This window comes from Schistocerca serialis, chromosome 2 (genome assembly GCF_023864345.2).
Source record: "Schistocerca serialis cubense isolate TAMUIC-IGC-003099 chromosome 2, iqSchSeri2.2, whole genome shotgun sequence".
NCBI classification, from domain to species: domain Eukaryota; kingdom Metazoa; phylum Arthropoda; class Insecta; order Orthoptera; family Acrididae; genus Schistocerca; species Schistocerca serialis.
The window spans coordinates 281,326,582-281,341,029 of NC_064639.1; the positions used below are offsets into that span (position 1 = coordinate 281,326,582).

Below are 14,448 nucleotides of genomic sequence, written 5' to 3' on the forward strand. Positions count from 1 at the left end.
TTTGTACTAGTAACAAATGTGTAAAACTGCCTGACAGTTTTTGAACATGCTAATCTTGAAAATTATTAGGGGGTTTTTGCAGGGTTTTCACTGGTAATGACAGTCTAGCTAGCATATTTTATAGGCTATATTTTATCAAAATCAGATCATGAAAAAGGTGTTCATACATATTATAAAAATGTATGTTATGTATATTCCACATCTCCAAAACTACTTGACTGATGTCAACCAAACTTGGTACACATCACTTACATCCAGAAAGAATTGTTGTGGGATAAGAATCACCTAACTAGCAAAGGGGTGGGTCTGGGTGCAAATATGCAGATTTTACTCATCCAGTATTTGAGAATTAGTGCACTCAGGCACTTGCAACAAACTTTACACACAATTTCAAACCTTTATGAAACTTTTTCTTACTGATACCCCAAATGACAAAAGCAAAAATGTTTACTGCTTATAACATTTTTGCTGCTCCAGCAGTAAAACTGTGACACCAGGCACAACATCATGAATTCACATTAAATGCATCTTTGCTAATAACTCTATTCCCAACACATTTGGCAGACAGAATTTACATTGGTGCTGAATGTACCTACAAAAGTATATAATTGTATGGCACGCAAGTTAGGAGATATGAAGGAAGGAAGGAAGGAAGGAAGGAAGGAAGAGGTGGGCGGATGGAGGTGTGTGTGTGTGTGTGTGTGTGTGTGTGTGTGTGTGTGTGTGTGTGTGTGTGTGTGTGTGTGTGTGTGGTTCATTATCACAAAATTAATCTTAAAGTACTCATTGTGTTTAAAATCATTATTAATTAGTAGTATAGTGCTACATAAGTCCTCACTGTCTTCTGTATTGCTGTATAGCATCAGTTCTGAGAAACATTCTTAGTGTTCAGTTACTTACAATGTGTGTTTCTTACTATTGAGTCCTGATACAACCACTTCGCAAAGATGAAGTACAATGTAACGTAGTTCTCTTGATACAATATCATTGTACTACATTAAGCTGTAGAAACACCCTTAACTGCTTAAAGTAAATAAATTTACTAATTACCTTATAATGATATTCTATTTAATGTTCACAGCAGAATTGATTAGCTAATGACTTCAAATCAGAAAATAAGTAATAGTAAATACTGCAACAGAATTACTGGCCATATAATATAGTTACACTTAATCAGTACCCACTACTCCCCAAGAAGACAATTAACTAGGCAGAGGTGATGTTGCCTCCATTGTTACTGGTAAATGTTTCCTTAATAATACATAGCAATGTTGTTGTGGTCTTCAATCCTGAGACTGGTTTGATGCAGCTCTCCATGCTACTCTATCCTGTGCAAGCTTCATCATCTCCCAGTACCTACTGCAGCCTACATCCTTCTGAATCTGCCTAGTGTATTCATCTCTTGGTCTCCCTCTACGATTTTTACCCTCCGCGCTGCCCTCCAATACTAAATTGGTGATCCCTCGATGTCTCAGAACGTGTCCTACCAACCGATCCCTTCTTCTAGTCAAGTTGTGCCACAAATTTCTCTTCTCCCCAATTCTATTCAATACCTCCTCATTAGTTTTGTGATCTACCCATCTAATCTTCAGCATTCTTCTGTAGCACCACATGTCGAAAGCTTCTATTCTCTTCTTGTTTAAACTATTTATCATCCATGTTTCACTTCCATACATGGCTACACTCCATACAAATACTTTCAGAAACGACTTCCTGACATTTAAATCTATACTCGATGTTAACAAATTTTTCTTCTTCAGAAACACTTTCCTTGCTATTGCCAGTCTACATTTTATATCCTCTCTACTTCACCCATCATTAGTTATTTTGCTCCCCAAATAGCAAAACTCCTTTACTACTTTAAGTGTCTCATTTCCTAATCTAATACCCTCAGCATCAGCCGACTTAATTCGACTACATTCCATTATCCTCGTTTTGCTTTTGTTGATGTTCATCTAATACCCTCCTTTCAAGACACTGTCCATTCCGTTCAGCTGCTCTTCCAAGTCCTTTGCTGTCTCTGACAGAATTACAATGTCATTGGTGAACCTCAAAGTTTTTATTTCTTCTCCATGGATTTTAATACCTACTCCGAACTTTTCTTTTGTTTCCTTTATTGCTTCCTCAATATACAGATTGAATAACATTGGGGATAGGCTACAACCCTGTCTCTCTCCCTTCCCAAGCACTGCTTCTCTTTCATGTCCCTTGACTCTTATAACTGCCATCTGGTTTCTGTACAAATTTCAAATAGCCTTTTGCTCCCTGTAGTTTACCCCTGCCACATTCAGAATTTGAAAGTGAGTATTCCAATGAACATTGTCAAAAGCTTTCTCTGAGTCTACAAATGCTAGAAACATAGGTTTGCCTTTCCTTAACCTTTCTTCTAAGATAAGTCATAGGGTCAGTATTGCCTCACATGTTCCAACATTTCTACGGAATCCAAATTGATCTTCCCCAAGGTTGGCTTTTATCAGTTTTTCCACTGACCTTTGGGGAAGATCTGTTTGGATTCCATAGAAATGTTGGAACACGTGAGGCAATACTGACCCTCCGACTTATCATAGAAGAAAAATTAAGGAAAGGCAAACCTACATAGCAATAGTAAAATCCTTTATCAACTATGAGCTCATATTGGAACAAACTATGGTAACTACTATATTTCTTACAATTATCAAGCAACAAGTAACTGCAAAGCAGACCTAAAGTACTTAAGTTTCAGACTTCACCTAAATAGTAACTATCATGCAGTTTTCAGTTCATTATCCTTCTTAAAATATTTGATTTAGTGTCATCAATCATTAGCACTGCAAACTAGAAACCATTTCACTAAATGATGATTTTTTTATGAACAAGGTATAATCATTAACACATCTGCAACCTAATTTTTGATAATTGACTCATAGTAAGATTAACCATATAACAGATCTACAGATGTGTAGTTCAAATGTCCACATATCAAATTAATCTACCTAGCAGCATAACACAAAACTCTCAACATGTCTTTTCCCATAGCTGAAAATGTCAGTAATTCATTCCATTAAAACATTGACAAAATTTCCTGTATAAGCTTTTACATGTTGTAATTAGTAATTTCCCATAATAACAGCTGAATCAATATACTGCATAATATTTCCTAGCATTAATTTAGTGTATGCTGTAATTATTGATTAATTAGTGCACATAATCACATCTCTCAGTATATACAAAAAAATATCATAAACATTTTACAACAAAAAGTATTTAGAAATATGAGGGTGGTTTACTAAGTCTGGTAAAAATGCAAGAATAATGTATGTTTCATAAGCAACTTGCCTTACTACTTGACATAATCTCCTTTGAGGGCTATACACTTAGTCCAGCAATCCTCAAGGTTTTTCAGCCTGTTGGAAAAATTCTGCAAAACACTCACTGACTGCAACTCAAATTTCCTTATTTGATGTAAATTTCTTCCCAGAAAGCCAAAGTTTCAAGTTAAGGAACAGGAAGAAGTCATTTGAGGCTAAGACTGTCCATTGAATAGGGTGAACAAGGAACCAATTCAAAACCCATTTCATACACTTTCATGATTTTTATTACTTATGTGTGGATTGGTGAATTATCCTGCTGAAAGACCACATTCTTGCCTTCCAGCTTTTTCTTTCAGCCAATGCATGTTTTAAATGATACATCAATGAAACATAATAGGGTCCAGTTATGGTTCTTTCTTTTTACAGCTGATCTATGAGGATTATTCTTTGGGAATCCCACAAGACAGTGGCCATCCCCTTACTAGCTGACAAGATGGTCTTTGTCTTCTTTGGTGCACTTTACTAGTCTTTGTCCTTTGTTTTGGCTGCCATTTGTCTCTAGTGTGTGCAGTTGATCCAGATTTCGTCAAGTAACAAATTGGTACAAAAATTCTTGTGGATGGTGATTAAACATGGCCAGACGTGGTGTTGAAATGTTGTGCTGGATGCAATTTTGGTCAATTGTGAACAATCGCGACACCTATTTCGCACACAGCTTGGTACAGTATGCCATGCACTCAGTAAGGTGACTGCAATCTCATGAAATTTTATTTGGCAGTCCTACATTACCATATCATGGATTTTATCAATGGTTTCCTCTGTGGTAATCTCAATTAGATGGCTGGGCCTCATCTTTGGTGCTTGTCTGATACTGGTTAATTTCATCAATCCAAAAATAAATGGCCTTCAATCGGCATACAGTTTGTGAGAACGTCATCCAATTATATTTTGATTTGTGTGACAGTCCAACCCTGCAGATGAAAATGTTTAACAGCAGCACAGAACTTGGTTTTCTCCATTTTCAATCGTAGCGACACTGGCCAATTGAGATGAATGTTAATGGTGAACTGTCCACTGTACACTGGTGATGTAAGTCGGCCTGGATGTTTACTATTTTCAGTAAATATAACCCGTACACTTTTTATGTTATTAGTCTTCATTTATTCCACCAGTTAAACACATTTCTAACAGCTAATAGACTGCCTGCCTTAACTATGGCTAAAACTGCAATAACTTTGCGTAAAAGGGAAAAATCTCTGACAGTTTGAACACAGGATGTGTTGCTACAAAATGTGGTGACAGGTTTTTAATAAGCAAAATTTATACAGCTGATTGTAATAAGGATACTTGAAATGAATCTGGGGAAGTAGTGGGTGGATTATTTTCTATTAGTGTTTCCCAAACACATTCATCATGTGAACTGATTTGTTTTAAACTGATGTACAAAATTTTCCATTTGTGCTGATCTTTGTCTAGCCATTTAATAGTTAAGAAAGCGAATCAGTTTCTGAAATTAGCAGTTGATTCCAAGAAGAAAATGTTGGTCTGTAAATGTCAGTTGATGGTAATATTCTGTTAACTTTTAAGTTATGTTGTTTTCTTATTTCCATTTGTTCTGTGGGGTCAGCATTGTTCTGAGGGTTGAGGCAATTTTGGTGGCAGTTGCTGGCTGAGTGCCCTTCCTCATGCTGCCATTCCACCAAGGTTTGAATCTGTGTAATCCTATCTGCCTGCACATATAATAAGTCTGTGTTCAGGTGCGAGAAAGTTTTCTAAATGTTTGTGTAGTGTCAATCAGAGATTGTACATGAGTACCAGTGTGGTATTTATCTAGTTGGATGTGAGAAATTGCCAGGATGGCTAGCTCACTCACAGCCCTTGTCATTAATCTGTCAGGCAGATTGATCTCAGTAGGTTCACTTCCTCATACCCTTTAAGTGGTATTTTAATGTGCTTGGCTATACAGGTGAGTATGTTGTGTATGTCAACATCTGAATAAATGCAATTTATGCATGTCATTGGCAATGTGAATAGTGCAACATTGACACTGGTGCTATAGATAAGTCCAAAAATGAGGTGATTGTCTGTAGCAAAGCATGAAGTGAATTTATTCAGTTGGACTCATTATTAATCCAATAAAAATTTTTGTAACTTATTAGGCAGCCATGTAGCCAGATATTTAATAGTGAAACACAGTTATGACTGCCAATATATATTTTTGACGTAGTCCCAAATCTGAAATAAGTTAATGTATTTAGTAAGTGTAATACAAGATGTACACCAACTACAAATACTACTTCATAGTATTTACCACCTCCTCCGCAATGTAATTAATCACTTGGAAGAAAATTACTTTCTGTTCAGATCCATTACTGTTGCTCAAACATGGGTGAATTGATAAGTACTAATTACTTGAGACAAATTTTTGAAGAAAGGTTAAAAAGTCTTGTTCTGAATTGTAACTCATTGTATTTCATTCATGCACATTTGAAAATTTCAGTAAGGTGTACATCTACATTGTAACCCAGCCTGTGTATGTTTGATAATTTGTGTATTCTAAGTATGTGACAGAAGTAATAGGTAAATTAAAGATCGTTTTTAATGTTTATATGTAGCAAATTACTGGTGCAAGACCAGAATTAAATTCAAAAATCATTTCCTTGAATAGTGGGAAACATGTTTCATGTGTGAAAATAGTCCAAAATTATATTTATCATACAGTGTGAATATTAATTTTATATTGTAAATGTAATTTGTGCAGTGTTCACAGCAGAGAGAAACACACTGAAAGAATGATTTTCTTCTACCCAACTCCATTGTAATCTTGATAAAACATAGGAGCTAATTCTGAGGTTAACTAAAGCTGTAGAAAGTAAACCAGAAAAATTGAGGTTTTCACGTGGATTACAAATTAAATTGGGAGGAACATACTAGCCATGTCTGCAAAGGAATAGCATAATGTGCTGTATCATGTGGAAATGGACAGATGCAGTCAGCTGAGTATCTGAATGTGGCTTGTTTTGACCTATTTTAGTTGCACATCTCCTACAGCATACATTACTGGTAAATGGACATTCCAGTCACGTCAGTGAAGTTATGAAAATCTGAAGCCCAATAATCAGAACAAGCAGCTATATACAACCCAAGAAACAATTCTTTCCCTCCTGTATTAGGTTCGAGGTACTGGACATTGTAAACCTATACATCTGTACAGCATTGCTTTGTTGAAAAAAAACTTAAATGAATTGGACACCAAGAGAATATACACCTTCACAACACTAGATGCAAACTGGACTTGCATATACTGAGACACAGATTGATGTACAGCAAATTTGCATAGCATAGCATATGTATAACTTTAGTATGCTTCCAGTATCTTCTCATGGTTTCCTTCTATTATTTTCAGAGTTAAGATTTATGGTTGCTCACTGAAACATCCATTTTACATTATGGTAGAACTATTTGAAATAAATATTTTCAGCATTATGGTAGTTTATTATAATGTTTCTAAAAAGTGGAAGTAAAAAGGAATTCTGTTTAAAAAATATTAATTATATATTTAATGACTGAACTTATTTCTCTGTAAATGGTTAGTGGCGAATGAAGAATTCAATACTTTCCTGTATTTCAGTTGTTGTTACGCTGGATTTGGTTCCCAGCACCACCACCAAATTTGCCATGGAGGGATCCAGTACTCAAAGAAAATGAGAAGGCAGCACTAACTGCTCACTATTATTTGAGAGGGCCTCCACCAGATCCTTCTAATATTCAGTGCATAGAGGGTAGATGGAAGAAGGATCCATACTGGAGATGGATCCCATCAAATGTGAGTTGTAAAAGTGTTTTTCTACAAGTTTTTGTTTGCCTTGAATAATTGTAGTAATCAGTACTCACCTCATGGGCCAAGGTGAAAATGTGGCTGGTTGTGAACTGTTTTTGGGTCAAAAATGGACTGTATACTCTTCTAGTCAGGTTTCTTTTTGGCTCTCAATAGTAGAAGCTATGCATCCACTAGAGTAATGATTCTCGAAGATTGGAAAGTTACACATTTACAGCAACTACAGCCTCTTCATTATCAACAACATAATTGATAGCTACACAATGCTCTGCATGTGGAAATTAGTCTGTGAAATGCCAAATCTGTAGGAAAGTTTGCATGTTACAATAATTTACTCTTCAAATCCTGATTCCTCATTACTATACGTCTGTTCTGGAAGAGGACTATTTCCTTTTTCCTCCAAAGCTCCTTAAAAGTTTCTTTCACTCAGTTGGCTTGCATACTATCTGCCAGTTAATGTTTTAGCCTTTCCAATCAATTACTATGAAGAATCCTTTTGAATATCAGGAAACATTGGTCATAATTTTTCTGACAAAAGAAATAACTTGCCTTCTTGTATCTGGTATGAAATGTTGAACTAAAGCCTCAATCACAGTAACAAATTGGTGCCCAACACCAGCTGGTTTCTTTTTAAAATAATTCAGATGTCCCTAAAAATTAGTTCCCACACTTTAGTCCACTTTCAACAAATACAGTGACATCTTTTACATAGTTATCTCATAACTGATTCTTCAGCTAAATTGTAGAATAAACATTTGTTGACATACTTTCTTGGCTATTTCACATACCTTTCAGTTTTTGTCTAATTTATTGTGCATTTTCTTCTTTGGTTGTCCTTTGACTATGAAAGCAATCCATTAAATGCCATGAAAATAATGGGCAGGAAGTTCTGATTGAAAATTAAGAGTTATTTAGGAATAAAGGAGATGACTCACCGAAAGGCAGGCATGCTGCATCATTGATAGGCACACAAACGAAAGGTATGGAACTTGGCTAGCTTTTGGAATGCACTTCCTTTTTCTAGCTGTAGAAAAAACACACATGCACAAACCTGTCTGTTTACTGAGACACAGCACTTCTGCCTTTTGGTGAATCCTCTCCTTCATTCATAAATATGAGGGCTATGCCAAAAGTTTTTAGTAGAATGTGTGAAAAAATTTATTTGCGAAAAAATGTTCACAACTTTTCAAAATACTCTCCATTAGCATGTGTACATTTTTCCATTCTCTGAAACCACTTAGAAAATGTCAGTCCAAGTTTCTTTTGGGATGTCACTTAGTGCACTCTCGTACACTGCAATGGCCTCTTCATCTGATGAAAACTGCTGCCCTCGAATTTTTTCCTTAGTCTTAGGGAACAGAAAGAAGTCACAGGGGGCCAGGTCAGGTGAATAGGGGGGATGGGGTAACACTCGCACTTTTTCCTTCTCCAGAAAGTCCATTGTTCTGGCAGCCCTGTGCGCAGATGCATTGTCGTGATGCAGCAGAAGGTGCCCACTCTTGGACTTTGCATGCTGTGACTTCCATGTGGTGATGACTTTTGGAAGACAATTGTTAATGTACCATTCAGCATTGACGACGTTTGTCAAAGGTCACAGAGATGCCCGAGCTTTGTGAAAAAAGTTGCCACCATCTTTTTTCCAGAGCTCTGACTTCGTCGAACTTTTATGGGTGGTTCCTCCCCTGGAAAGCACCACACAGAAGACTCTCTCTTCGTTTCAGGGTCATAATGGTAGACACAAGTTTAATCACCTGTGACAATATTGTAGGTGTCTTGGGACTTCCCTCCATTGAATTTTTTGAGCATGAAACACCAGTCCACTCTCGTCTCCTTTTGGCTTTGTCAGTAAATGTGGCACCCAATGGGCACATCTCTTAGTAAGGCCTAAGTGACTAGGAATGATGGTCTGTGCTGCTGTTGATCCAATATTTATGGTCCCTTCAATGTCACAAAATGTAAGATGTGGATTTTCTTTGATTATTTTCCTCACAGCATCTGTTTTCAGGAGTCACAGCTGTTGTTGTCCGACCGGGACGAGGTTCATCTTCAGTTGACTGCCGACCCCTCAAAAACTCACGAAATCAGTTTCCAACTGTGGCCTTAGAAGGGAAGTTTCACCAAAAACACAAAGCAAAAAAGAATGGCATTCTTCAGCACTTAAACCCTTTTTATAATCGTAAAAAATAATGGCGCGAAAGTCGCGGCACGACAGCTCCGTCCTGCACCGTCTCTGACTCAGCACTGCCTATGCTTTCTTACAGCACTGTGGGGGGATCACCGCTAGCCAGGGGCTGTGCACACACCTCCCAAGGTCGAAAAACACCACTCTTTCGAATGAAAACAACCGCATTGTCCTCCGCCTTACTGTTCACGGGCTGCTAAAAACTTTCGACATAGCCCTTGTAACTCGTAAATGCCTTGAAAATTCAGTTGCTTTAAAGAAATGTTATTTGATGTAGAAATTGGTTTACTGATTTTATAATCTTTGGGCAAAAGGCCAAAACATACAAAACAGTAAGATAGTGTGCCACATTAACAGAAAATGGTGAGAACTTTGTATGAGGAAAAAATGTAACCCTATTTTTAATATTTCAACCAGGAAGGGATTTCCATTTGGGGTTAATGCACTGCAATAGAAAATTGCTTTCATAAAAATCAGTTTTTAATAGGTTTCTTATGTTTGTTCTCTGAATTTTCTGTCTTTTTCTTAGTTTCACTACTATCCGATACTGATGCTGCTTCTCTCTGTCTCACTTAACTCACTTTACTTACTTACCTCAGTATTTTATGTTGCAGGGGGACGTGAGTGAAGGTGGACATTGGTATGAGTTGCCAACACCACCAGAGCCAGCTCAGGGAGCTTGGTATCTTGTTTGGCCTGCAGAGTTACCAATGAGTAGCTCCCCTTTTATTCCTGGTCATGGCACATGGCTAACAGGCACATACTATGCTAAGAACAATTTGATGCCTACAATGCTATTACCTCAAAAGAACTTACCGCTCATGTATATGTAACTGAAACTTTCCAAGACGATGCATTTCAAAATTAACATTGCCATTGTGCAATGTCCAGTTCAAAAGATTTGTACAAAACTTAGTTACCTGTGTTGCACAGGGTGTGCTTCTCAGAGAAAGCTTCATTCTTTGTTATTTGGAGAATTTTATGAGTTTCTGCTAAGGTTTTGTCCTCGTGTTTACCATTTAACACCACTAGTAAATGGAAGTTATGTAATTGGGCAATGTATCATTTATAGCTGTGAGCTTGAATCATTGAAGCAGCAGGCATTTGGAATGGGCGTGGGAGTTTCTATATTGTAGTAATATTTTCTTCTGATTGCTGAGCTAAAAATACTCCACAAAAATTGTGTGTTTGCTATGTGTATAAAGTAAAGGCATTGATGTACATGAGTGAGACTGTTTATGCACAAGTATCCAGGTAAAGCAGATTTATGCTGGCAGTTTTCTGTTACCTCTTGTTAAGTGTTTACAGTTAATATATTTTAAAATAAATTGCCTTTATACACCAAAAATTCGTCATGTATAGAAAATCTTAACAAAGTGGAGTTGTAGTATATTTCTCCTGAATCCTTAGAAAGAAAATGACAATCTTGTCTGACAAATGGTTGTCCTGTTATGGAATGCAACAAACTCAAATATTGCCTTGTGGTTAATAAAGGAGTTGGACCATTGCTTTATACCCATCAGTACTGGCAGCTGATTAAATTTACAAAAAAAAAAAATCTTTGACTTGAATTAATCAGATTTCAAATGACTGCCTCATTGTTGTGGGAAGTAAATAGTATTGCAAAACTAATGTTGTAAACCTGGTGTTTTTTTTTAGTAAAGCTATATTGTTCAGTCAGTTCTTTGTCAAAGCATTCACAATGAGGTACTGGTTGGTTAGTTGATTGGTTGGTTGGGAAACTTGGTGTTTAACTTAAAGTAACGTTAAAGATGGGTGTTGTGGTTCAACATGCTTAGTCCACTGCTCTCAGATTTTATTTATAGAGTCCATTGCAAAATTAGTTGATGTAATTAAGATTATTATGAAAACTTGAAAATTGTTTACAAATGAAGGTATGAATGTGAAACTCCAGTGACCCTGACTAGATTACTGTGTGTTGGTTTCAGTATTGTTAGTGTTACTGTATATTAGTACATATTTTATGAAATGTGTAGATTCATGTAGTGATAGAATTTCATCCTTGCTATGCAATCAAAGCTATTGTTAAAATTCATACTTCATTTTGTTAATGGGAAACATACAGTTGCAAAAAATTGAGGAAGAGGAATGAAATTGGTATACTTGCATAAGTATCAGCCTGCAAAAAGCAAAAAGTGCTGCATGTTAACTGAACATAACATAAAAGTATAATCCACTGTAACTGGTAAGTTCATATAAGCAGGAAATCGTGCAACTCGACAGAAATAATATAGTAAAGAATGTTAAGCATATGGAGCTGTCAAATAAGATTATGATGATTCAAAAACTTAAATTTTGTTTTTCATTGAGTAAATGAGCCAGCAAACAGTGTATAAACTTTAAACAGATTTAAGGCTGTACTATGGAATTGTTTTAAATTTCAAAACTGTTCCAGAAAACCTTTTCTCAAAGACAACACATTCCAGATTTTCAACACTAACATTAGTAAGTGGAATACCATATGTAGAAACAAAATATTAAACTAGGCAAATACTTTTGTCAATTCTGGAGACAGTAAATGTCACAAAATATAATAGGTGTTCCCAATATAGTATGCTGTACTGTGATTATAATGGTAGAGGTGTGTGTGTGTGTGTGTGTGTGTGTGTGTGTGTGTGTGTGTGTGTGTGTGTGTGTGTGTGTGTGTTGTAAAAAAATAATGTAAATAATGTACTATTTTGGCATTGTAAATTTTGTGATGAAAAATCTGTAAATAGTTTGTGATATGTTTTTACAGAATAGTAAGTGTATAGTAAATGTAAGATGCATAAATTATTTATGGTGGCATGTTTTGTGCAATTTCTGAAATGTGAATCATAATGTCCTTTTAAATTTAATGTTTGACGAGACAAGTAAGACTGAAAGAAGTTGTCAAAGTTGATATAATCACTATGTATTGAAATCTGATGGTTATAAATTTGAATAAAGGCACTGAATGTTAATATGACAAGTGTTTCAAAGTCATTCTCAGAGTCTGTGGATTAATTCCGACAATGTTCAGAGATTACAGCCTTATTACATTAATTAATCTGCTCAACATATCAATTTGTGACTACAAGTAAATCTCTAACAGCCCCATTCTCCTGCCTGACTTCCTCTGCCTCCATTTGTGAATGGTAATAGGGAAAACAATGCTCAATTAACTTCTGTTTGAGCTTGGATTTTGTCATGTTGCATTTTGCTTTAGTAATTTATGGTCTCAAATTTTGACGAAGTCTGAAGCATAATGCTCCTCTTGCCGTGTAGGATACTGAACCTGCTTCAGCATCTCGATGATGCTGTTACATTGATTACATTAAGCCACAAAATGTTGAAATCTGTTATATACATTGAAGTCTTAATATCTGGTATGTTTTAATTTGTTGTTTCTTTAGTTTTGTTCTCAGTCAGAATTGTGCATACCTCTAAAGTCTAGTACAGTATTTTGCACTCAAATAAGACTGCAGGCTATGGATTTCAAATTCATTGCAAGATGCAGCACACAATGCTATTGTGTAGCTGCTATTACATACTACTGCATTCACTCGCTCACATGCTCATCAGTTCCATAGACACTGACAGAAGACTACTTTAAAGCATATGGAGTGAATTGAGGTACACGTGAATAAAAGACAAGCAAAATAGAAACTTAATCTGTGTATTGCAATTTAAAAAAACTCAATATTCTGCTTAATACTGCTTGTGTCAATGTTTGTTAAATTTAACCTAGTTAATTAGAAAAAAGCTTTCTTTTAACTGCTACATTCTTTGTCACTAATGGTAGCTTAATATTTACCTGACTACAATGGTATGTCTCAATAAAAAAGCCACCATTTGTAAACAGGATAGTACTACTAGACATTCAGCTTTACAATGAACACTGCTACTCATCTTCAGCTAACAGAACTTTTCTATCCTTGAAAGTAGCTCCTCAAATTTTAAAAATAGTATTCCCAATTTTGTTGTGTCTTAGATGGAAGCTTATTGAAGCCCTTTGTGTTAGTTTGTGACTCCACTCTGGAGGCTAGACAGGGAGGGAAAGCTTAAAAGAAAATCATTTTTGTGTCTTGTCTTACAATTATGCACATCACCAGTCAGCTGAAACTAATGATCAGCAGGAATAAATGTACTAAGGAGAAAGTTTACAAACCTGTATGTAACCCAGTATTTCAGTTATTTATTAGCATCAGTTTATGTGAACCAGTAGCATTCTCCAATGCATCTTGTTGTAGCACACAACCAGTGGTGCAAAGAAGACTTGTCAATGTAGCCATAGTGCAGATACCATGTGCGTGCGTGCGTGCGTGCGTGCGTGCGTGCGTGCGTGCATGAAGATTAGATTAGTTTTTCATTCTATGGTTCCGTGCTGAAGAGATCCTCGTGGATGTGGAACACATCAATATTTTTTAAAGCTGAAATAACAATACTAATAGTATGAATATATACAATACATAATTTGTTTCTATCAAAAAATTTGTCAATGGAGTAGGAGTTGGCCACTAGTCTTTCAGGATCCTTTTAAACTGATCTTTATTTTTAACTAACTTTTTTGTATTTGCTGGCAAATTATTGAAGATGAGTGCTCCTGAGTAGAGGACCCCTTTTTGGACTAAACTAAGTGCTTTTAAGTCCTTTTGCAGATCATTTTTGTTCCTGGTATTGTATTTATGAACTGAGCAGTTTGTTGGAAAAAGAGATATATTATTGAGGACAAATTTCATTAAGGAGTAAATATACTGAGAGGCAGTAGTTAGTATACACAGTTCTTTGAAGAGGTTTCTACAGGATGTCCATGAATTTACTCCACAAATAATATGTATTACATGCTTTTGGACCCTGAAAACTTTTGACTTGAAAAGTTACCCCAAAATATTATACCATATGGCATTACGGAATGAAAGTAGGCAAAGTATGCAAGCTTTTTCATTTTTATGTTGCCTACATCAGCTAACACTCGAATTGCAAATACAGATTCAGCTGTTTGGCTCTCTCTGCCTGCATGTGGTTGGCCATTGTCATACAATTCTGTTTGCTATGGCCCAGCTGTAAGACTGTCCTGCATCAGCTGTTTGCCCACCCTGTCACCTCATGCTCACAACTCTTTTTGTGAAACATGGTGCCACAGCCATCACAACATT

At 36.2% G+C, this 14,448-nt stretch overlaps 1 protein-coding gene across 1 annotated transcript in view; it reads left to right on the forward strand.

Annotated features, from left to right (window-relative positions):
* LOC126457044 (uncharacterized) overlaps positions 1-12,175 on the forward strand; it is a 282,626-nt gene extending 270,451 nt beyond the window's left edge. The window contains exons 4-5 of the mRNA XM_050093031.1: positions 6,922-7,116; positions 9,925-12,175. Of these exons, the coding sequence (XP_049948988.1) occupies positions 6,922-7,116; positions 9,925-10,143 (414 nt within the window). The 3' untranslated portion in view covers positions 10,144-12,175. The remainder of the gene's footprint in view (positions 1-6,921; positions 7,117-9,924) is intronic.
* The last annotated feature ends 2,273 nt before the right edge of the window (positions 12,176-14,448 follow it).